General features: G+C 45.0%; 1 protein-coding gene across 2 annotated transcripts in view; it reads left to right on the top strand.

Moving 5' to 3' along the window:
- Nucleotides 1-25,972, top strand: part of LOC140105859 (ovostatin-like) — a 133,860-nt gene that overhangs the window by 96,245 nt on the left and 11,643 nt on the right. Inside the window, exons 23-32 of one of the 2 annotated variants that reach the window (XM_072129972.1) lie at nt 568-651; nt 3,271-3,447; nt 4,487-4,562; nt 6,639-6,795; nt 6,983-7,057; nt 8,133-8,295; nt 9,888-10,108; nt 20,739-20,951; nt 24,588-24,712; nt 25,315-25,405. In XM_072129972.1, coding sequence (XP_071986073.1) covers nt 568-651; nt 3,271-3,447; nt 4,487-4,562; nt 6,639-6,795; nt 6,983-7,057; nt 8,133-8,295; nt 9,888-10,108; nt 20,739-20,951; nt 24,588-24,712; nt 25,315-25,405 — 1,382 coding nt within the window. The remainder of the gene's footprint in view (nt 1-567; nt 652-3,270; nt 3,448-4,486; nt 4,563-6,638; nt 6,796-6,982; nt 7,058-8,132; nt 8,296-9,887; nt 10,109-20,738; nt 20,952-24,587; nt 24,713-25,314; nt 25,406-25,972) is intronic. The other variant, XM_072129973.1, reaches the window with a different exon arrangement.

Below are 25,972 nucleotides of genomic sequence, written 5' to 3'. Positions count from 1 at the left end.
CCAGTCTTGACAGTAAGGCTACATTCTCATCACATTGTGAACCTGTATTGGGAGAATTACCAACATATCTGTATAAGGGGGAGGCTAGGAAGTATACATAAATCACAGTGTATACTCATATAGTGGGATAAATTGTCTAGTTTGGCTCCTCCCCCCCAGGAAGTAGGAGGGGGAGTAAAAGTCGGCATCAATTGTTATTGGTTACTTTTTTTAGTGATGTAACTGTCCTTACTTGGTCAGTGGCATAACTAGAGACATCCCAAAGTGCACACTCAGAGGAGGCCGGGGATGGATGCCATACAGTTGCATATGTCCCCCATAAGCTATTATGACTTTTGCTGAGTGTATCCGCCCATCAGCAGGAGGGAGCAGGATGTAAAAATGCAGTGGTCTGCGCCTTTCCATTCTGAGTTTCCTGCTGGATATGATGAACACTGCACACACAGAGGCAGACGTGAGCTTTCCTGGTGTATACCCCGAATGTATCCATAAAATGTAATGTGAATGTAGCCACATGTAAGTTTTATATTACTGTAGATGAGCAAATGCATTTCTGTTCGTTTTCAGATACAAATGAAGTGATTCCCATCAGCATTTCAATTCCTGAGAATTCTGTGCCAGATTCAGTGAAAGCAAAAATTACTGCAATAGGTGAGTACAGAAGAGCCACTGGTTCTCAATCACTAGGATAGTCCAGCCACACATTACACTAGAACCCATGAGTATAAGGATGAAAAAGACTTCTGTTTAGTCTAAAGATTTCATTGGGGTGAAAACACATGTTCCCTGATTGACCCGAAAACTAAATCCTTTCTTATTTGGTTGGGGTTATTTTCACAATTGACTCCTTTAAATTCAAGGGGGCGGATTTATTAGAAGTGTCTGAGAGCAGAACTGTTTTAGTTGTCCATGGAAAGCAATCAGCACAAAAATGTATTCAAAACTAAAAAAAAAACACATCCAGATAACATATACCGCTACTCTCCCTCAAATGTTGATGGTTTAAAAAATAATTTAAAAAAATTTGTTGAACAAAAGTTGCATAAGGGCTCACACTCCACTCCCCTGCTGGCCCATTCCACTGCCGGCAGCCTCTGGCCTGGAGGTGGCTTAAGGAGGGAAATAGGCACCAAGCCGTGCGCCAAAAATTTCATCTAGAGAGTATAATTACAGGGGGGAGCTTATCTCTATGCCAGGCCCTTTCTGGTGTAGAAATAAACGCAGCTGGCGACTTTTCCACATGTGCGCAGGCGTGGGGTCAGGAACGCCCTGCAACGACCCATTATCCACCAGAGAGCCACAGACTGCAGCCACAGACAGTGGGCCCTGAGGCTAATTCCCCTTCCCAGCTGACCTTGCCTACTCACACTGTTGCCTACCTGTAACTAAGGGAAAACACAAATATAAAGATAAGACAATACAAACAGAAAAGGATAATCACTAGTGATGAACAGATCCATTAGAATTTGGGTTTGGATAAGTTCAGACAAACCCAAATTCAAAACACCTGTAAAGGTCCAACCAGTAACATTGGCGATTGAGGAGTGCTGTTGTTTCCTATGATATCATAGCAGCACTATGCTGGTGCAGACACTAGCCATTTAAAAGCCGTTATGGCTTTGTCAGTGACTTCTAAAGAGCTAGCATCGATCACTGGTGTTGCAGCGAGGGGAAGCCAAACCTAGACACCGACCCAAACTTCTGATTAAGTTTGAGACCAGGAGAAATCCAAATTCAAAAAGTTCAGTACGAACCTCAACTTTGTGGTTCTGGTACGAACTACACTGTCACTAGACAATGTAGCCAAATATGGGTCAAAAGCAAGAGGACAATGCAGTACAAAATTACTAGGCAAATGGATAGTCAAGAATGAGAGAACAGGATAACAAAGCTAGCCAAGTACAACACTATAGACTGAAAAGAGTACTGATTCTGAAGACCTTATATAAGAATCGATTTCATGTATGGTAGTTGGATCAGAATTCTGATGTCAGTCTGGTTGGCAGTGGGATTTGGGAGACATTGGGGCTCATTTACTTACTCGTCCGCTCGAGTTCATAGAAAGTGCATTTTCTGTGTATAATGCCCTGTGCCGCGATTCACTAAGATCGTGCGTCCGATATCCTGCATGTGTCGTTTACCCGCTCAGGTATAACCTAGTAGTTATATGCTTGTACATAGGGGGCAGTATTATAGTAGTTATATTCTTGTACATAGGGGGCAGTATTATAGTAGTTATATTCCTGTACATAGGGGGCAGTATTATAGTAGTTATATTCTTGTACATAGGGGGCAGTATTATAGTAGTTATATTCTTGTACATAGGGGGCAGTATTATAGTAGTTATATTCTTGTACATAGGGGGCAGTATTATAGTAGTTATATTCTTGTACATAGGGGGCTGTATTATAGTAGTTATATTCTTGTACATAGGGGGCAGTATTATAGTAGTTATATTCTTGTACATAGGGGGCAGTATTATAGTAGTTATATTCTTGTACATAGGGGGCAGTATTATAGTAGTTATATTCTTGTACATAGGGGGCAGTATTATAGTAGTTATATTCTTGTACATAGGGGGCAGGATTATAGTAGTTATAACACAAGACGAAAACAGGGTGTGGACTCCAACAGAAGAGGTGAGGAAGACTTCGTTTTTTTTGGTAGTATAAAAATATCAAAAAGTTTAATTCAATCTTCGGTTAAAAACTTGTAGGTAACAAGAAAACAGGCATGGATATACACAGACATGACACAAAAAAAGGGAGAGCTTGCGGTAACGCGTTTCGGACTTAAGCTACCTAGTCCTTATTCATACCTAAGGTGCATGTAAGTGCTTAGGTTTGCTACACAATTTGAAAGGTAAATCTCGCGCTCAGTCTGAATCAGTCGGGTTGTCCGACGGCCCGCCCCCAATTTGTGTTGCATGGAAGCCAGGGCAGCTGCGCCAAAAAAGGATTGCGTGCGACTATTAGTGAACTAGAGCAAAGTTTGCAGAAGACAGATGGGTGTGGTGCAAATCAATTAATGTTGCCAGGAGAATGAATACACCAGTGTTCAGACTAGGAAGAGGCAGAATGAAACATACTGACACTATCAGATCATCCTCAGCTGCACTCAAGGGCAGACGGACAGAGGATGATGCAGGCATACATGAAACATATGGGGGCAGATGTATTGCCGTATCTGCGCCAAAAAAGTGTTGGGAACTCACTCACCTCATAGAATCCACATGTTTCACCATTTTATAACTTTCTTTTATCTTCACAGGAGACATTTCGGGTCATGCATTGACCAATCCCGAGTCAGTGTTGAAGGAGCCCATCGGTTCTGGTGAACAGAATGTTGGCATTTTGATCGTATTGATTCATGTTTATAAATATCTGGAAACCACCGGTCGTCTGACAGAGAAGCTTAGATCCAGAATTGTGGACCATATGGGAACTGGTAATATAGCATCTATATCTATATGTGTATATCTATAGGCTTCAAATCTATAATCTTATAATATCATCTCATTAGCTGATATCATAAAGCGATCAGTCATAGAAGTTATAGAAGACTATTATAATATGGGATAGGTTTTTGGGGATAACCGTTTTTTACACCTCTCTCCTATGTGTAAGGGTGTGACCTATCATGATGAAAGGTGTCATTTGGGCACATCAAAAGCATAATTCAGCATTTGAATAACACAATATAGCACACCTACCTGTATAGTAAATGGAGGGACCTAATGTGGCAGATTACCTGGTCATGTCGCGATCCAGCAGTGTGGTCTCAGTGGAGGATTCGGGTCTTCCGGCGATTCACTAAGGTAGTGCGCCCGATGTCCACTAGGTGTCGCTGCTGCGCTGAAGTCCGTCGGAGTTTACTGAAGTTCACCAAGCCAGGCCGGGTGCAGGTAAGGCCCCTTCCACACTAGCGAGTGTGATGCGATGAACTCGCATCACACTCGCAACGCAAGCTGCCGGGAACGCACGGCCCGAACGCTGCACCGCGGGAGTGAACTGACATGCTGAGTTCACTCCCGCGGTGCAGCGTTCGGGCCGTGCGTTCCCGGCAGCTTGCGTTGCGAGTGTGATGCGAGTTCATCGCATCACACTCGCTAGTGTGGAAGGGGCCTAAGTGCGTGTCAAGCAACACTTTTTTTAAAAAAAATACGGCGTTTTTTCCGAATCCGTTGGGTTTTCTTATGGCAACGCCCGCCGATTTCCGTCGCTTGCAAGCCGGCGCCGATGCTCCACAATCCAATTGCGTGTGCCAAAATCCTGGGGCAATTTAGGGAAAATCAGCGCAAATCGGAAATATTTGGGTAACGCGAAGGAAAAACACAATTCGGGCCCTTAGTAAATGACCCCCAATGTGTCTAAAAGGCACCACAGACACTTCAATCAAGGATGACTAATAAGGAGGACACATCTGTAAATTTTTCGGTTAATGATGGGTACTGCTATATAACACGAAATTCCTCTCATTGTTCTAGCTTACAGAAGGCAGATTCGTTACCTCACTCCAGAAGGAAGTTTTAGCAATTTTCCCGGAGGTAAAGGCAGTTCATGGTAAGATAATGAAGTAGGAAGTAGATTGTAATGTAAATGTATTCATGGAGTTTTTCAATAGGAAAAACGGTAACCAAACATTTGACAACATTTTATAAATGAATAATGCAGATGATAATAGTAAACTCTGTAATGTACTTTATTAAAGAAATCTTTTCATGTGCCCTTCTTTTCCCCTGCCTTTCTTCCTTACTTATCCAGTTTGTGTTGATCACGATGAAGGGTCTAATGACTTGTCTCTTTACAAAAATGTGGAGATAACAAGTAGATGTTGTGCTCCCATTTTCATTTAATCAGAGCAGAGCAGAAATGTACCCTGCAGTTTTTTAGGCTTGGGGCAATAGGGAGGCCATTTATACTAGTGGCTGCACAGTGTCTACAGTATTCATCCCGTGGGAGGTCATCAAATAATTAGCAAAATTGGACAGATAGGGGCCAGAAGGCCAGAAAGGAATTCAAACAAAGGTGAAGATCATAAAACAGTGATTACGGGAAACAGAGCCTTTTCTTAACAGGTGTTACACGTTTTGAGGAAGAACCTCCCTCTTAGTCAGCTGACCTTTGTACTACTTGGTGGTAACTTTCCACGCTCTTTGTACCTCATTGACAAAGTCTATGTACACTGAGATCTTCACAACAGAATCTTACACATGCCATGGCATCTTTAGGAGAAATAGATGAGGTCCAACGAGTAGGGAACCAAGTATCACAGATCTGACAAAGAGGAAGGTTCTCCCTCAAAATGCATAATCCCTGCAAATCCTTTGATCCCCTTGACCCTTGCTTGAAATTCCTTTCCCCCTATCTGTCAGATTTCTCTGTTCCTGGACAGTGTAATCCCCTCAAAGAACTGAAACATCAAGGGAACTATTCCCTGGGTATGAATAAAGTTAATTATTAGCCTCCTTATCTGTCTGAGATGGACAGATTTCTGAAGTCTTTCAGATACACTGCTCGCTGCAGGAGAAAGAGCAGTATAATGCAATAGAGAAGCTATTTTTCTTAATGAAGTCTGTTACAAAGTTTACTATTATCGCCTGCACTATTTATTTCTTGAACAAAAAATTATCGTCAATGGTTTAGTCACTCTTTGAGTTGTATTGGGGCACTACCAAGTACAACTTTGAAGCTTTCATACTCCTTTTAGCACTCATTTACAATCTGTACTAAGACTATCCAAGTGTTTCATATAAGACACCGCACTCTGTATTCATTACCCTTAAAATCCATTCACCAAATTGATGGCCTAGTTGGAGAAGAAGAATCTTAAGAAAATGGAGAACGTATGCAGAGTTGGGCATAATGATCATGGCTGTGCCCTTCACTTCTATGGCAGTTATAGAGGGTTGTCCAGGAAGTGAAGTTGGAGAACCAATAAGAACAGCTTTTTAGCTGTCACTTCTCTAAGAACATAAATAGTGTTAGGCTTCTGGGGTAGCGAGCCCCCTGGACCACCGCGGATGATGACACAAGACGACACCTAGGACCGGAATCTAAGTAGCACCCAGTTTTCACCAGAGCCCGACTGCAAAGCGGGTTGGGCTCGCTGCGGCATGGTGCCACCACAGGCGTGACCATGGTGGCAGCCAAGGTCGAGGTACAGAATCAGCAGGCAATCTTGTAGTCGGGGACTGGCAGGTGGTCAAAGCAGGCGGCAATGGTTTAAGGTCAGGGACAGAGCAGGAGGTCAGGGCTGGCAGTGAAGGAGCAAGGCAGGTCTGGGGTCACAACGGAGAAACCAAGCACATGGAACAGCTTTCTCGTTGGCATATAACACGAAGATCCAGTGGGGGACGCGTGGAGAAGCCGGCTTTTATCCCGGGAAGTGGCCAGCACCGAGATGGGGATCGCAGGGTACCCGTGACAAATAGTATATCCTTTAGAGATGTATAAGTGTTCAAAAAGCAATTAACCCTTCAAAGACCCACTCATGGGAGGCCATTTTGAAAATGTAGAGTATCATCGGGGTATATAAGGTATATAAATATTAATCATTGAGAAGGCAAAATGTAATTTTGGATGGAGTAACAGTTATATCCTGCCCTCTCACATTAGGCTATTTTTTTGTGTATTCAGGTTGACTCTCCGTGTATGTGAGGCATTTGTGATGCTGAAACCCTACACTTTTGTTGAAGAGAGCATACTGAACCAAGCCTTAATCTATCTTGAAAGACTGAAGAATCCAAATGGGGGTTTCACAGCACAAGGAGACCGATTTAACGATGCACTGGGGGTGAGTATTTTTTGGTGCCACAATATATATTATGCAGTTAATATGGTTAAGGGACTGTATAAGTCTATATATAGGTGTATGTCTATGGCCGGATCCAAGGGGCACTGATACTGGCTGCACCAGACCCCACTACAAGAACAGCCATTCCCATGTATCCGTTATGTATATTTCTTGCTTCACGTTTTAGGACGGAGCTGATGATGACATCAGCTTTACTGCGGCAATGGCAGGATTTTTGATGAAGACCTCTTTGCCAGGGACTGTAAGTTATTTCCTTTATCCCATTACACACTGTAGATATTTCTTTATATTTACCCAATATTTGCTGAACAGAAATTCTGGACCTGTGGGTGTGAATTACACAGTATTTCTGTATGTATGGGTGAAAACCAGCGACGTAACTTGAATGGATGTATAGGGTACGGTCGCAACCAGGTCCAAGAGGTCTAGGGGGGGGGGCATATGGTGTACCTTTTCTATATAAGAAGACTAGTACTATAAACAGATCATTGGTCTGGCACACATTTTGCACTGGAACCCGAAAGCCACTGATTGGTTACGCCACTGGTGAAAACATCAGAGCTACAAGGAAGGGTGGAGTTGCCCAGGGATATATCACGCCTGGTGAGAAAAGGCCAGCAATAAATCCCCCCATTGTCTGGGCCTAAGGAACAAGTACCAGAGATAACAATGAATTCAATAAATGCTAGCTACAATAAATTGGAGAAACCTCGGAGAAACCTTGCCAAATTTTTCGAAAATTCAACGTGGGACGGTATCTTTTCACTCCGAAAGATGTTTTGAAAATCAGTATACATTCCCCTGTAGTCCTCTAAAACCAAGATTTTTCATGAAAAACTCCTACCTCTTCTTGTTAATTTTTTTAAAGAATGTTCCCTCGCCCAGTGCTACTCCCTCTTGGATGAATGATAGCAGTAGCTACCTGCCATTTTAAAAGATATGTCCAAAGCAAAGGTATAACATAAAGTTGTTTGACCCCATCGCTTAATCTATACCGGGCCACCCAATTATAATGTATTGTTTATAGCATGCAGTGAATAGACCCATGTGTGATTGCACTCTCCGACCCACTCAGGCTACGCCCCCGTAACTACGATTGTGCATAAGAAATTTAAAAAAGATTTACTTTCATTGAGAATATCAAATGCCGTGGGCAAAAAATGGGATATCGTAGCAGTATTATTCCTGCACCATAGTGTCACCGTATATGTTGGCCATGACATGGAGGATTTGGGGATGTTACCTATTGTAATTGTATAGGACACCTGTAGTGTTGTCTTTATCCTGATCCTGAATTTCATTTGTTGTATATTAAGGCCACTCTGCTCCGTGAAGCCTTAACTTTCCTTGGAGAAGCCTCTCACAGGGATCTAACGGTCTACAATACTGCATTCATGTTCTATATCTTCCGGGCAGCTGAGGATGAGGAGAGGAGCAACGCAATGTTTAACAAGCTGAAAAGTCTGCAGAAGGAGGAAGGTACGGTCACTTACACTCACTGAACCCTCCATTAGATGATGCTGTAGTCACTCATGTAGGCTTTCCTTTCATCAGGGCACATGTAGTTTCTTGGATGGATGGTTCTTGTAATAAGCTCTATCAATGGTTGTAGCAGAGAACATTGGGCTTTCTTAAAATTGTGTGACTTCAACCTAGCCTACCTCTGGTACCCGAGCATAGATTATAACAAAGGATCTGGATCTTGCCATATGGTCATGGATTTTGGGTCCTTCCCGGGGCATCGACTGTATCTGCGTCCTGATAGAAAGAGTCTATCACAATGATGATAAAGGAAGCCGTCCACTCCCTATATTAACATTGAGCAACAGAGGCCAGAAGGCGCTATGTGATGACCTCATCGAGACCGTCGGCTCCAGATCCACGAATAACAACAGCAAAGGAAGAGGGAGCCAAAATGTCAAGTGCAGAAGGACAAGGGCTACAATATGAATGGGAAGGAGGACAGGGGCCACAATATGAAATGGAAGAATAATAGGGGCCACTGTATGAATGGGATCGGATAAGAATCTATGGGACGATGTGCCTGGCTTAAGATTTAGAAATCACAAAGCAAGGGCACTTAGAGAAGTGTGGCCAGCAGCAGACATCTGCAACGTCTCCCACCGGTGCCTAGCCTTTTCTCGGGCCTGGAGGTAGCCGGGGCCCAGAATACTGGAGTGGCAGGCGGTTGCGGCCTTGTCACGCAAGTGTCATGGTGCTTTCCTACAGCCTGGCAGGTCTCCAGCAGGTGGTGTGTGCAAGAAATTAGATGAGGGAGAGGCTGATGTTCTGGAGTCCCTGGATGATAGATGGGGCGCCCTTTATGGTGAAAGCCGTATCAGGGACCAGACAGAGGCAACGTTGTGCAAAAATAACTTACAGTTCTTTATTTGAACCAACAACAGGCAATGGCCTAAACGATTCCTTATAGATGGTCGAATTACTGGGAGTGATCTTGGAGAGTGAACCACAGGAGTTTGGTCACCAGCCCGGTTGCAGATGCAGGCTGGGATTTAGCTGTGTCCAATTGCTGGAAGCTGCAGCATTAGTCCTGGATTGGTTGAGTGTCAGCCCTGGTGGTGGACTGACACGGTATCTCTCACTGTGTGTGCTCAGGTAGATGATCTAGATGCTCCTCAGTCAGGAGCTGGATTCCAAGAGATGCTCCTCTGTCAGGAGCTAGGTTCCAAGAGACCTTGTCACTTCCTGTCCAGAGGTGTTGTTGCTTCCTCTGGTCAGGTGGTGGCTCACTCTCCAATCACATTCTGGTTTACAATGAAGCATGTAATTGGATGATAACAGTATGCAATAATATTAACCCTTGCCTATCCAGGCAGTATCTACCGCTGCATATTACCTCTTGGTGTACTGAATGGAACAAGGGGCTTATTCGCAACCACTCCTCTGCCATGCGCATTGGCAGGGGTGTTGCACATCAGTCTTTAGATTTTCTTAAATCTACAGCAAGGAGAACTTTTAACCTAACCAGTTTATGGTGCAATAATGTAATGGCCTGAAGTGTTACATGGAGAACTAATATGAAAATGTTCCACCTACTCCATATATTCCAGGGGGAACCATTCACTGGGAGCAGAAGAACAAACCGAACATGCCGACCTCTGATACATTCTCTCCACGAGCTTTATCTGGAGAGGTAGAGATCACGTCCTATGTACTACTCGGCTTATGCACAGGAGGATTACCACGCCCCGCAGATGACAGCTACACGTCCCAGGTTGCTCTCTGGATATCTCAGCAACAAAGTGCCGACGGAGCGTACAGTAACACATGGGTAATACACTGGCAATTACATCCTTAGAACTAACAATTGTCAGAAACAAGTTCTGGTATCAAACCGGAATCATGAAGATCAAGTTTAGGATGAATCGAGTCATGTTCTGCATAATACTATAGAGATACTGTTGGGAGTCGTTGCTCTATGTTGGTCGTGATTAGAGATGAGCGAACACTAAAATGCTCGGGTACTCGTTATTCGAGACGAACTTTTCCCGATGCTCGAGTGCTCGTCTCGAATAACGAACCCCATTGAAGTCAATGGGAGACTCGAGCATTTTTCAAGGGGACCAAGGCTCTGCACAGGGAAGCTTGGCCAAACACCTGGGAACCTCAGAAAAGGATGGAAACACCACGGAAATGGACAGGAAACAGCAGGGGCAGCATGCATGGATGCCTCTGAGGCTGCTTAATCGCACCATTATGCCAAAATTATGGGCAACAGCATGGCCATGACAGAGTGACAGAATGAAGCTAGATAGCATGTAAAACATCCAATAATTGACCCTGACACTATAGGGGACGGCATGCAGAGGCAGAGGCAGCGGCAGCAGGCTAGAGAGTGGCATGGCGACATACCCTAATTGGACTCAGGCTTCAAACCAATGGGTGTCAGAGAGGAACCAAAGGAGGTGAGCAAGAAGCGCTCAAATAATATCGGTACATGATAAAAGTTTGCCAGTATATTTTGTGGATTACACAGCAGGGTGGCGACAAAGTTAACATGGAAGCCATGAAAACAACCCAAAATTCTGCCTGACACAGCTCGTTTGATAAGGGGACCATGTATGCTTACAGTTCATGCCAGTCGCTGCACTGGCTGCCAGTCTCCTTTCGAATACAGTTTAAAATAATAATAACCCTCATCCATAAAGCTCTGTATAATGCTGCACCCCCCTACCTCTCCTCTCTTATCTCAGTCTATCGCCCAACCCGTGCTCTTAGATCCGCCAGTGATCTTAGATTAACCTCTACCCTAGTGCGGACCTCCCACTCGCGTCTCCAAGACTTCTCTAGAGCTGCACCAATTCTATGGAATGCTCTGCTCCGGACTATCAGACTAATACCTAACCTCCAAAGTTTCAAACGTGCTCTTAAAACCCATTTCTTTAGGCAAGCCTATAACACTCATTAACTGCATGAAGTTTTAACTCTTCTACTAACCCGTCCTGTGTCGTCCTCCCATCTGTTATCCAGCAACCAACAGGCACCAGACTTCTCTGCAGTCCCATTCACCCTGGACCTGGTATATAAGATGACGGCTGAGTGGTTCAAGCGACAGCAATTCCATTTATTATATTTTTTTCTATTCCCTAAGAAGAATGGCTTGACCATTAAATATTCTTTTACCTCGTGTTACCCCATCATCTTCATAAACCGTAAGCTCTGGCGAGCAGGGACCTCACTCCTGTTGTTCCATACAAATGTTGTGCTCTGTTACATTACATTTGTATTTGTTTCCTATGATTTGTAAAGCGCTACAGAATATGATGACGCTATATAAATAAAGATTATTATTATTATTATTATGGAGGCAGTGAACTAGTAGTAGATTAAAGGTGCTGCAACTATGTTAGTTGGATCTTGGGATGGAGCTGGCGCTCTGCAGCCAGGCGAGCTTTTGCCAATCCAAGCCCCTGTCTCTAGGCTACTCCCCAAACAGCACTTCTAAGAACCTTTTGTATAAGATCAAGTGTAGTAGCGTTCTTATAAGTTTAGGATATGGCGGGTGAGGGGAATGTAAACAGATGCGCAAGAAGCGCTGAAATAATATCCCTAAATGGTAAAAGTTTGCAAGTATATTTTGTGGATTACACAGCAGGGTGGCGACAAAGTTAACAACTTTGATGTGGAATGCCCTGTAATAGCTCTTGGGCGGTGTGCCTTTTATCGCCTAGGCTCAGCAGTTTCAGCACCGCCTGCTGTCGCTTAGCGACGGCACTGCTGCTGTGCCTAGAGCTACCGACTGATGGCGCCATGCCCACGGATGGTAATTCGGAGGAGGAGGAGGTGGAGGAGGGGTGGGAGGAGGTATAGTAGGCCTTTGAGACCTGGACCGAGGTAGGCCCCGCAATTCTCTGCGTCGGCAGTATATGACCAGCCCCAGGGTCAGACTCGGTCCCAGCCTGCACCAAGTTAAGTGTAGTAGCGTTCTTATAAGTTTGGGATATGGCGGGTGAGGGGAATGTAAACAGATGCGCAAGAAGCGCATGATGCACATGGAGCTGGCGCTCCGCTGCCAGGCGAGCTTTCGCCAATTCAAGCCCCTGTCTCTAGGCTACTCCCCAAACAGCACTTCTAAGAACCTTTTGTATAAGATCAAGTGTAGTAGCGTTCTTATAAGTTTAGGATATGCCGGGTGAGGGGAATGTAAACAGATGCGCAAGAAGCGCTGAAATAATATCCCTAAATGGTAAAAGTTTGCCAGTATATTTTGTGGATAACACAGCAGGGTGGCGACAAAGTTAACAACTTTGATGTGGAATCCATGAAAACAACCCAAATTTCTGCCTGACACACCTCGTTTGATAAAGGGACGATGTATGGAGGCAGCTATATGGACGACTTTTGGAGGTAGCAATGGAGACAACGTGTGGAGGCTGCTATGGAGACAATTTAATTTGGATAGTGCCTGTATGTGGCAGTCCCAAACATTTTTCAAACCAGAGGAGCAGGTAGGTGGCCCTGCAGTAAAATGGAATAGATTGAGTGCCTGTATGTGGCAGTCCCAAAAATGTTTCAAACCAGAGGAGCAGGTAGGTGGCCCTCCAGTAAAATGGAATAGATTGAGTGCCTGTATGTGGCAGTCCCAAAAATGTTTCAAACCAGAGGAGCAGGTAGGTGGCCCTGCAGTAAAATGGAATAGATTGAGTGCCTGTATGTGGCAGTCCCAAAAATGTTTCAAACCAGAGGAGCAGGTAGGTGGCCCTCCAGTAAAATGGAATAGATTGAGTGCCTGTATGTGGCAGTCCCAAAAATGTTTCAAACCAGAGGAGCAGGTAGGTGGCCCTGCAGTAAAATGGAATAGATTGAGTGCCTGTATGTGGCAGTCCCAAAAATTTTTCAAACCAGAGGAGCAGGTAGGTGGCCCTCCAGTAAAATGGAATAGATTGAGTGCCTGTATGTGGCAGTCCCAAAAATGTTTCAAACCAGAGGAGCAGGTAGGAGGCCCTGCAGTAAAATGGAATAGATTGAGTGCCTGTATGTGGCAGTCCCAAAAATGTTTCAAACCAGAGGAGCAGGTAGGTGGCCCTCCAGTAAAATGGAATAGATTGAGTGCCTGTATGTGGCAGTCCCAAAAATGTTTCAAACCAGAGGAGCAGGTAGGTGGCCCTGCAGTAAAATGGAATAGATTGAGTGCCTGTATGTGGCAGTCCCAAAAATTTTTCAAACCAGAGGAGCAGGTAGGTGGCCCTCCAGTAAAATGGAATAGATTGAGTGCCTGTATGTGGCAGTCCCAAAAATGTTTCAAACCAGAGGAGCAGGTAGGTGGCCCTGCAGTAAAATGGAATAGATTGAGTGCCTGTATGTGGCAGTCCCAAAAATTTTTCAAACCAGAGGAGCAGGTAGGTGGCCCTCCAGTAAAATGGAATAGATTGAGTGCCTGTATGTGGCAGTCCCAAAAATGTTTCAAACCAGAGGAGCAGGTAGGTGGCCCTGCAGTAAAATGGAATAGATTGAGTGCCTGTATGTGGCAGTCCCAAACATTTTTCAAACCAGAGGAGCAGGTAGGTGGCCCTCCAGTAAAATGGAATAGATTGAGTGCCTGTATGTGGCAGTCCCAAAAATGTTTCAAACCAGAGGAGCAGGTAGGTGGCCCTGCAGTAAAATGGAATAGATTGAGTGCCTGTATGTGGCAGTCCCAAACATTTTTCAAACCAGAGGAGCAGGTAGGTGGCCCTCCAGTAAAATGGAATAGATTGAGTGCCTGTATGTGGCAGTCCCAAAAATGTTTCAAACCAGAGGAGCAGGTAGGTGGCCCTGCAGTAAAATGGAATAGATTGAGTGCCTGTATGTGGCACTCACAAAAATTGTTTCAAACAGAGGACCGGGTAGGTGGCCCTCCAGAAAAATTAAATGCATGAAGTACTATAGCAAGAGCCAGTGGGCCCTGTCAAAAAATAGCCATTTTCCTCTGCTTTACTGTACAAAGAGGAGGAGAAGGAGGAAAATGAGGAGGAGGAGGAGTGGATCAATTATTCAGGTTGAGCTTCCTTCACCTGGTGGAGATTGGAAATTCTGAGAAATCCAGCCTTTATTCATTTTAATAAGCGTCAGCCTGTCAGCGCTGTCAGTCGACAGGCGTGTACGCTTATCGGTGATGATGCCACCAGCTGCACTGAAAACCCGCTCGGACAAGACGCTAGCGGCAGGGCAGGCAAGAACCTCCAAGGCGTACAGCGCCAGTTCGTGCCACATGTCCAGCTTTGAAACCCAGTAGTTGTAGGGAGCTGTGTGATCATTTAGGACGATGGTATGGTCAGCTACGTACTCCCTCACCATCTTTCTGTAAAGATCAGCCCTACTCTGCCGAGACTGGGGACAGGTGACAGTGTCTTGCTGGGGTGACATAAAGCTGGCAAAAGCCTTGTAAAGCGTACCCTTGCCAGTGCTGGACAAGCTGCCTGCTCGCCTACTCTCCCTCGCTACTTGTCCCGCAGAACTACGCACTCTGCCGCTAGCGCTGTCAGAAGGGAAATACTGTTTCAGCTTGTGCACCAGGGCCTGCTGGTATTCATGCATTCTCACACTCCTTTCCTCTGCAGGGATGAGAGTGGAAAGATTTTGCTTGTACCGTGGGTCCAGGAGAGTGAACACCCAGTAATCGGTGCTGGAATAAATTCTTTGAACGCGAGGGTCACGGGATAGGCAGCCTAGCATGAAATCTGCCATATGCGCCAGAGTACCAACGCGTAAGAATTCACTCCCCTCACTGGCCTGACTGTCCATTTCCTCCTCCTCCAACTCCTCCAACTCCTCTTCTTCTGCCCATACACGCTGAACAGTAAAGGACTCAACAATGGTCCCCTCTTGTGTCTCGCCAACATTCTCCTCCTCTTCCTCCTCATCCTCCTCCACCTCCACCTCCTCCGATATGCGCTGAGAAACAGACCTGAGGGTGCTTTGGCTATCAACAAGGGAATATTCTTCCCCTGTCTCTTGTGACGAGCGCAAAGCTTCCGACTTCATGCTGACCAGAGAGTTTTTCAACAGGCCAAGCAGCGGGATGGTGAGGCTGATGATGGCGGCATCGCCACTGACCATCTGTGTTGACTCCTCAAAGTTACTCAGCACCTGACAGATATCAGACATCCACGTCCACTCCTCATTGTAGACTTGAGGAAGCTGACTGACCTGACTACCAGTTCTGGTGGAAGTTGACATCTGGCAGTCTACAATCGCTCTGCGCTGCTGGTAAACTCTGGATAACATGGTCAGTGTTGAATTCCACCTCGTGGGCACGTCGCACAACAGTCGGTGAGCGGGCAGTTGGAGGCGGCGCTGCGCTGCCCTGAGAGTGGCAGCATCTGGGCTGGACTTCCTGAAATGCGCACAGATGCGGCGCACCTTCGTGAGCAAATCAGACAGATTGGGGTATGTCTTGAGGAAACGCTGAACTATCAGATTTAACACATGGGCCAGGCATGGCACATGTGTCAGTCTGCCGAGTTGCAGAGCCGCCACCAGGTTACGGCCGTTGTCACACACAACCATTCCCGGCTTGAGGTTCAGCGGTGCCAGCCACAGATCAGTCTGCGCCGTGATGCCCTGTAATAGCTCTTGGGCGGTGTGCCTTTTGTCGCCTAGGCTCAGCAGTTTGAGCACCGCCTGCTGTCGCTTAGCGACGGCACTGCTGCTGTGCCTAGAGCTACCGACTGATGGCGCCGTGCCCACGGATGGTAGTTCGGAGGAGGAGGTGGAGGAGGGGTGGGAGGAGGAGGAGGCATAGTAGGCCTGAAACACCTGGACCGAGGTAGGCCCCGCAATCCTCGGCGTCGGCAGTATATGAGCAGCCCCAGGGTCAGACTCGGTCCCAGCCTCCACCAAGTTAACCCAATGTGCCGTCAGAGATATATAGTGGCCCTGCCCGGCAGCACTCGTCCACGTGTCCGTGGTCAGGTGGACCTTGTCAGAAACGGCGTTGGTCAGGGCACGGATTATGTTGTCTGACACGTGCTGGTGCAGGGCTGGGACGGCACATCGGGAAAAGTAGTGGCGGCTGGGGACCGAATACCGAGGGGCGGCCGCCGCCATGAGGCTGCGAAAGGCCTCGGTCTCTACTAGCCTATAGGGCAGCATCTCCAGGCTTAGCAATCTGGAAATGTGCACATTAAGGGCTTGGGCGTGCGGGTGGGTTGCACTATATTTGCGTTTCCGCTCCAGCGTCTGGGGTATGGAGAGCTGAACGCTGGTGGATGCTGTGGAGGATCGTGGAGGCGACGATGGGGTTTTTGTGGCAGGGTCCTGGGCAGGGGGCTGACTAGCAGCTGACACAGGGGAAGGAGCAGTGGTGTGCACGGCCGGAGGTGAACGGGCTTGTTGCCACTGAGTGGGGTGTTTAGCATTCATATGCCTGCGCATACTGGTGGTAGTTAAGCTAGTAGTGGTGGAACCCCTGCTGAGCCTGGTTTGGCAAATGTTGCACACCACAGTCCGTCGGTCATCCGGTGTTTCCTTAAAGAACCTCCAGACTTCTGAAGATCTAGCCCTCGCCGCAAGAGCCCTCGCCACGGGAGCTTCACTAGTTGACACATTTGGCGCTGATGCACCAGCTCTGGCCCTGCCTCTCCGTCTGGCCCCACCACTGCCTCTTCCAACCTGTTCTGGTCGAGGACTCTCCTCCGTCTCAGAAGCACTGTGTTCACCCGGCCTCTCAACCCAGCTTGGGTCTGTCACCTCATCATCCTCCGATCCCTCAGTCTGCTCCCCCCTCGGACTTCCTGCCCTGACAACAACTTCCCCACTGTCTGACAACCGTGTCTCCTCATCGTCGGACACCTCTTTACACACTTCCACTACGTCAAGAAGGTCATCATCACCCACAGACTGTGACTGGTGGAAAACCTGGGCATCGGAAAATAGCTCAGCAGCAACCGGACAAGTGGTTTGTGACTGTGGGAAGGGTCCAGAAAACAGTTCCTCAGAGTATGCCGGTTCAAATGCCAAATTTTCCTGGGAGGGGGCAGACTGGGGGGGAGGAGGCTGAGGTGCAGGAGCTGGAGGAGTGGCGATTTCGGTGATATGGGTGGACTGCGTGGAAGACTGACTGGCGGTGGACAAATTGCTCGAAGCATTGTCAGCAATCCACGACATCACCTGTTCGCACTGTTCTGGCCTCAACAGTGCTCTACCACGAGTCCCAGTAACTTCAGACATGAACCTAGGGAGTGTAGCTCTGCGGCGTTCCCCTGCTCCCTCATCAGCGGGTGGTGTCTCACCCCGCCCAGGACCACGGCCTCTGACCCCTGCAGTAGTTGGACGCCCACGTCCCCGCCCTCGTCCTCTACCCCTAGCCCTCGGGTTAAACATTTTTAAAATGAGAGTTATAACTTTATTTTTTTTTTAACTTTTTTTTGTTTTTTTTTGTGTTTTTTGTTTTTTTTTTGTGTTTTTTGTTTTTTTTTGAGTTTTTAAAACCAAACAATGCTATCCTATTGCTATGGCTATTTTCTAGCCAAGTATCAAAGCACACTACTATGCCAGATGAGATGACACTGAGTTAGTGCCTAATTGAAATCCAACCCCTACTAAATTTTCCCACTTCGGTCTATGCTATGGATATGTGCGTCACTAAGCGCAGAACACAGCGGTCGCAAGTCTCACTACAAATTGCTCAGAATTGGCTAGTACATGCACTGCAGAAAGTACAGCCACCAGCAGATCAACCAGAAATCAAATATATAGAACGCTACTGTAGGCGTAAGTAAGCTCTTTGTATTCTCCTATGGCTATTTTCTAGCCAAGTATCAAAGCACACTACTATGCCAGATGAGATGACACTGAGTTAGTGCCTAATTGAAATCCAACCCCTACTAAATTTTCCCACTTCGGTCTATGCTATGGATATGTGCGTCACTAAGCGCAGAACACAGCGGTCGCAAGTCTCACTACAAATTGCTCAGAATTGGCTAGTACATGCACTGCAGAAAGTACAGCCACCAGCAGATCAACCAGAAATCAAATATATAGAACGCTACTGTAGGCGTAAGTAAGCTCTTTGTATTCTCCTATGGCTATTTTCTAGCCAAGTATCAAAGCACACTACTATGCCAGATGAGATGACACTGAGTTAGTGCCTAATTGAAATCCAACCCCTACTAAATTTTCCCACTTCGGTCTTTGCTATGGATATGTGCGTCACTAAGCGCAGAACACAGCGGTCGCAAGTCTCACTACAAATTGCTCAGAATTGGCTAATACATGCACTGCAGAAAGTACAGCCACCAGCAGATCAACCAGAAATCAAATATATAGAACGCTACTGTATGCGTAAGTAAGCTCTTTGTATTCTCCTATGGCTATTTTCTAGCCAAGTATCAAAGCACACTACTATGCCAGATGAGATGACACTGAGTTAGTGCCTAATTGAAATCCAACCCCTACTAAATTTTCCCACTTCGGTCTTTGCTATGGATATGTGCGTCACTAAGCGCAGAACACAGCGGTCGCAAGTCTCACTACAAATTGCTCAGAATTGGCTAGTACATGCACTGCAGAAAGTACAGCCACCAGCAGATCAACCAGAAATCAAATATATAGAACGCTACTGTATGCGTAAGTAAGCTCTTTGTATTCTCCTATGGCTATTTTCTAGCCAAGTATCAAAGCACACTACTATGCCAGATGAGATGACACTGAGTTAGTGCCTAATTGAAATCCAACCCCTACTAAATTTTCCCACTTCGGTCTTTGCTATGGATATGTGCGTCACTAAGCGCAGAACACAGCGGTCGCAAGTCTCACTACAAATTGCTCAGAATTGGCTAGTACATGCACTGCAGAAAGTACAGCCACCAGCAGATCAACCAGAAATCAAATATATAGAACGCTACTGTATGCGTAAGTAAGCTCTTTGTATTCTCCTATGGCTATTTTCTAGCCAAGTATCAAAGCACACTACTATGCCAGATGAGATGACACTGAGTTAGTGCCTAATTGAAATCCAACCCCTACTAAATTTTCCCACTTCGGTCTTTGCTATGGATATGTGCGTCACTAAGCGCAGAACACAGCGGTCGCAAGTCTCACTACAAATTGCTCAGAATTGGCTAGTACATGCACTGCAGAAAGTACAGCCACCAGCAGATCAACCAGAAATCAAATATATAGAACGCTACTGTATGCGTAAGTAAGCTCTTTGTATTCTCCTATGGCTATTTTCTAGCCAAGTATCAAAGCACACTACTATGCCAGATGAGATGACACTGAGTTAGTGCCTAATTGAAATCCAACCCCTACTAAATTTTCCCACTTCGGTCTTTGCTATGGATATGTGCGTCACTAAGCGCAGAACACAGCGGTCGCAAGTCTCACTACAAATTGCTCAGAATTGGCTAGTACATGCACTGCAGAAAGTACAGCCACCAGCAGATCAACCAGAAATCAAATATATAGAACGCTACTGTATGCGTAAGTAAGCTCTTTGTATTCTCCTATGGCTATTTTCTAGCCAAGTATCAAAGCACACTACTATGCCAGATGAGATGACACTGAGTTAGTGCCTAATTGAAATCCAACCCCTACTAAATTTTCCCACTTCGGTCTTTGCTATGGATATGTGCGTCACTAAGCGCAGAACACAGCGGTCGCAAGTCTCACTACAAATTGCTCAGAATTGGCTAGTACATGCACTGCAGAAAGTACAGCCACCAGCAGATCAACCAGAAATCAAATATATAGAACGCTACTGTATGCGTAAGTAAGCTCTTTGTATTCTCCTATGGCTATTTTCTAGCCAAGTATCAAAGCACACTACTATGCCAGATGAGATGACACTGAGTTAGTGCCTAATTGAAATCCAACCCCTACTAAATTTTCCCACTTCGGTCTTTGCTATGGATATGTGTGCCACTAAGAGCTAAACACAACGGTAGCAAGTCCCCCTGCTAATTCCTCACAAAATGGTACTAGATGCAAATTAAAATAAAAAAAGTAGAACGTTATTGTAGCCCTAAGAAGGGCTGTTGGGTTCTTTGAGAATCACTCCTTCCTAACAGTAAGCTAATAGAACACCCTAACGCTTTCCCTGACCAGCAGCAGCTCTCTCCCTAGCGGCATCCAGACACAGAATGATCCGAGCAGCGCGGGCAGCGGCTAGTCTATCCCAGGGTCACCTGATCTGGCCAGCCAACCACTGCTATCGACGTGTAAGGGTACCACGTCATGCTGGGTGGAGTGCAGAGTCTCCTGGCTTGTGATTGGCTCTGTTTCTGGCCGCCAAAAAGCAAAACGGCGGGAGCTGCCATTTTCTCGAGCGGGCGAAGTATTCGTCCGAGCAACGAGCAGTTTCGAGTACCCTAATGCTCGACCGAGCATCAAGCTCGGACGAGCATGTTCGCTCATCTCTAGTCGTGATGTTACTAGTGATGTTCTAGCCCTTGTTGACCTCCTGTGTTGATCTTCTTCAGGACACTGCGGTGGCTCTTCAGGCCATGACAGCTTATGGCGCCACAGTGCACCGAAAAGATGCCAATAACGTTGTCCAAGTCAAGGCAGGAGATACGATGGTCAAAGAATTCATTCTTGGCTCTGATAACAGAATCTTGCCGCAGAGCCAACCTCTCGCCACACCTGGAGAGTACAGTGTGACCGTCAGTGGGAAGGGTTGTGTCTTGATTCAGGTAATGTATAGTTTTTTTTATTGTTAAACACAAGTCATTCAAGTAGCAGAGTCAGGATCCCTTTAAACAGCTTCGCTGGATGGAGGCAATGTCCACATGAAACCGCGATTGCTCAACACACAACTTGACCCACCGAAAATGAAGCCAACTCTAAAACATAGTATAATGATGGAGGATTACCGTAAGACTTTGAGTTGTTCGTGATCTCTTTGACTTTTAGTAAGTACCATATATACTCAAGTATAAACCGACCCAAGTATAAGCCGGGGCCCCTAATTTTACCACAAAAACCTGGTAAAACCTATATTTTTTTTACTCGAGAATAAGTTTGGGTTTACTCGAGTATACTCGAGTATATATGGTAATTGTTAAAAGGAATATAACAAATATCCCAGCATACACCATAACAAAGGTGGGCAGCCTGGTGGTTGAGTGGTCAGTCATCTTGGTCACCCTTTAAAGGGATATATATGCAGTGAAAAAAGGAAAGAACACAGCGCAAGATATGTGGCAAATTATTTAGCAATACAGGAACTGGCAGAATATGCCTGGTAGAAATCACAACCGTGATGGTAAATCGTATCTGAGTGGTGGAGCTGCTGCAGTGCACCTGACATCCAGTACAGTACTGACAATTGTAGCGGATGTTAATGGAGGTTTTTGGGAGAGGAGAAAAAACACAGGATGGGACCGCGCTGCTCGGTATTCGTATTTTAATTCAAAGTAGGGTGGACAACGCGTTTCGGAAGCGGAACGCCTCCTTCATCAGGTCCATACATACAATCTCTAAAAAAGATACAAAAGTTCTGCTAGAAAGTGTACACATATATACAAGAAGAAGGATATGCATGTAAAAAGCATATATAAAGATTATGTAGATATTAATAAAAAATAATAAATAATAAAACAAATAGAGGAACATCGGAGGAATTGCACTTCAACATACTAATAGTTACAGACATATATAATAATAATAAAGACATGTATATTAGGTTACAAATAAATGAAAATTCATAAAAATTCATAAAAGATATATATTTAGTGTATAAAAAATGTTCGGTCGGATAAAAACGTATGCTTCAGTCAGATATATAAATGGAAGTCAATACAACAAAATGAATCAGAAGTGCATATTTTTACATAATGAAATATAGAGTGATAGTTGTATATGGAATTTATATAAATGGGTGGATATTCTATAAGATAGATCCCTACCCTATTCTTCTCCCTTAGATGATTGGTCCTAGATGTGGGGGGGAAAGGTTCCCAATGAGCTCCTACGAGTTAAGTAAAAAATGGGGGAGAGGGTGATCAATCTCTCATACAGAGGGAGGGTGTGATGAGTGAAAAAGTAGGTACCTTAATATAGCTGGGGTCGGACCAGAGTCAAATGGATGGGAATCTGGGGAAGATATAGTTTTATGAGGTAAAATGGAAAACGCTAATCATGCGACTGATGCATGAGTCGCGGTACTTACTGAAGATCGGGTGCAAGCCGGCGTGGGTGCTGTGTTGCGCGCCCCTGCCGGCTTCGCTGGTGCCTTAAATGAACACTGAAATTGGATGGTGCGCATGCGCGTGTGGAGACGCGCACGCGCAGTAAGGCGACATTATGTAATTATTGGATCATGCGGTGCGCATGCGTGTGCGGATCCACTCGCATGCGCTGTGAAGACAGGACTGGGATCGTCGCTGAGACGATGCAGAGGGGACAGCGCTGGATAGTAGGAGAGGTGGGTAGAATACTTGGATTAGTTCCTCTAACTAATGAGGAGTGGTGTATAGTGTAAAATATATAGATATGATGGATATGGGTATGGACATGAGAAAACATGATATGTAGTATGTGAATAAAGTATATAAAATATATAAAAAAAAATATATATACTGTATATAAATTTATAAAAATAGAATAAAAAAGAATTTATATATATATATTTTTTTTTATATATTTTATATACTTTATTCACATACTACATATCATGTTTTCTCATGTCCATACCCATATCCATCATATCTATATATTTTACACTATACACCACTCCTCATTAGTTAGAGGAACTAATCCAAGTATTCTACCCACCTCTCCTACTATCCAGCGCTGTCCCCTCTGCATCGTCTCAGCGACGATCCCAGTCCTGTCTTCACAGCGCATGCGAGTGGATCCGCACACGCATGCGCACCGCATGATCCAATAATTACATAATGTCGCCTTACTGCGCGTGCGCGTCTCCACACGCGCATGCGCACCATCCAATTTCAGTGTTCATTTAAGGCACCAGCGAAGCCGGCAGGGGCGCGCAACACAGCACCCACGCCGGCTTGCACCCGATCTTCAGTAAGTACCGCGACTCATGCATCAGTCGCATGATTAGCGTTTTCCATTTTACCTCATAAAACTATATCTTCCCCAGATTCCCATCCATTTGACTCTGGTCCGACCCCAGCTATATTAAGGTACCTACTTTTTCACTCATCACACCCTCCCTCTGTATGAGAGATTGATCACCCTCTCCCCCATTTTTTACTTAACTCGTAGGAGCTCATTGGGAACCTTTCCCCCCCACATCTAGGACCAATCATCTAAGGGAGAAGAATAGGGTAGGGATCTATCTTATAGAATATCCACCCATTTATATAAATTCCATATACAACTATCACTCTATATTTCATTATGTAAAAATATGCACTTCTGATTCATTTTGTTGTATTGACTTCCATTTATATATCTGACTGAAGCATACGTTTTTATCCGACCGAACATTTTTTATACACTAAATATATATCTTTTATGAATTTTTATGAATTTTCATTTATTTGTAACCTAATATACATGTCTTTATTATTATTATATATGTCTGTAACTATTAGTATGTTGAAGTGCAATTCCTCCGATGTTCCTCTATTTGTTTTATTATTTATTATTTTTTATTAATATCTACATAATCTTTATATATGCTTTTTACATGCATATCCTTCTTCTTGTATATATGTGTACACTTTCTAGCAGAACTTTTGTATCTTTTTTAGAGATTGTATGTACGGACCTGATGAAGGAGGCGTTCCGCTTCCGAAACGCGTTGTCCACCCTACTTTGAATTAAAATACGAATACCGAGCAGCGCGGTCCCATCCTGTGTTTTTTCTCCCCTCCCAAAAACCCTTTAAAGGGAAACTGTCATCAAGAAGGTCATTCTTACATGATGACAGGTTCCAATAGCCTCTGGCATGTTGATTTAAAAAAAAAAAATGCCTTTGTTATGCATTGTGAATAATTTCACTGCTTTTTTTTATTGATTCTTTCACATTACCTGGCTCCCTGTAAGCAGTGTGTTGTGAGTCCAGAGGGAGAAGGCAGAAGCAAGTATTGCTTGTGGCAGGGAGCTAGCGTAAGTTGGGGGAGAGTCTGAGGGAGGGGAGGGGCGAGTGAGGAGTAATTGAGGAGAAGATGACTCATATTGACCTTCCTGATGACAGGTTCCCTTTAACAATACATTATTTTCTCTTACTGCGTCTTTGGATTATCTTCTTGTTTTTCACTTTTACTTTGCAATTTTAAGACAAGACTTTCCAACCACAGGCTGAATCGAACATTTCTCAAGTTGAATTAACTACTTGTGACCGTGTCTTCCTGCAGACCACTGTGGACTTCAATATTCCAGTGAAGAACGATGACTCTGCTTTCCTCATGTCGGTGTCTACTCCTCCTGAGAGCTGTGTGGATGGAGTGGCCTATACCATCCCACTGCACATAAATGTTAGGTACGTAGCAAGCCCGGTGCAATGGTCACAGCGTGTATGGAGAAAATACAGATGGTCCCCTACTTAAGAACACCCGACTTACAGATGCCCCCTAGTTACAAACGGACCTCTGGATGTTGGTAATTTTCTGTAGTTTAGCCCTTGGCTACAATAATCAGCTGTAACAGTTATCACAGGCGTCTGTAATGAAGCTTTATTGTTACTCCTGGTTCTTATAATAATCCAACATATTTAAATTCCCATTGTCACAGGGACCAAAAATATTTGTCTAAGGTTAGAATTATGAAATACTGTTCCGAATTACATACAAATTCAACTTAAGAATAAACCTACAGAACCTGCCTATACTTCATTTTTATATCAAAGAGTTTTGTATGGTCTTTTTTAAGGGGTTGTCCACTTTCAGCAAATAATTAGCAGGACAGCGAGCAGAGATCTAGAAAACCGTGAGGAATCGATACAGAAAGTATATTGGAAAATTGTATAACTTTACATTCCACAAACAATATCAATTATTTGCTGAAAGTGGCCAACCCCTTTAAATATCACTAGTCTACCGCACACACCGCATCACATTCTTGTCTGATTTTCTCTATTTGCAGTTATAACGGTCTTTACAGTGAGTCAAACATGGCTATAATAGACCTGGCGCTGCCTTCTGGCTACACCCCTGAGTACCAGTCTATGTTGGAGGTAAATATCCAGAATCAGCGCTTTTTACAACCCACATATGTGCAGAACTTACTGTCTGGAACCATTCATGTCCTGACGTGCAGCTTTGTAAAGAAATAAGTAACACATCTGACCCCCCCATCTATAGATCTGCTCTGTATATTGAGAGAAAGCTTCAATGTAACAATGGAGTCGAGACTTTGGCTCCAATGGGAACTGGGCTTTGCGGTACTGTAGTTCTCCTAATACGAGGAAGAGACGTGCTAATCCCCCTGGGCCCAGATACAACCACATCCTCTGCACCTCCTCAAGCTATGTCACCGGTAGAGGCAAGATTTAGAAACTGTTGGTTCTCCTTGAGGAGATCCATGGAATGTTGGGAGTGTTCTATGCAAATTAGCTCTTCTCCAGAATGAAGGAAACTTTGTTACTTACCTATTTCTTATATATTACACAAGTCATTACTGAAGGTAAAGTGTAGCGATAGCCACATCCAAAAAATAACCCCTAGTGGGCAGCTACTTCCAGTCCGACCTTGCAAAGATGTGCACCCTAGCCCACGCCGCAACAGGAACAGGTTATGGGCAG

Source organism: Engystomops pustulosus, chromosome 11, assembly GCF_040894005.1.
Source record: "Engystomops pustulosus chromosome 11, aEngPut4.maternal, whole genome shotgun sequence".
Taxonomy (NCBI): domain Eukaryota; kingdom Metazoa; phylum Chordata; class Amphibia; order Anura; family Leptodactylidae; genus Engystomops; species Engystomops pustulosus.
This window is presented reverse-complemented; position numbering and strand designations above follow the sequence as displayed.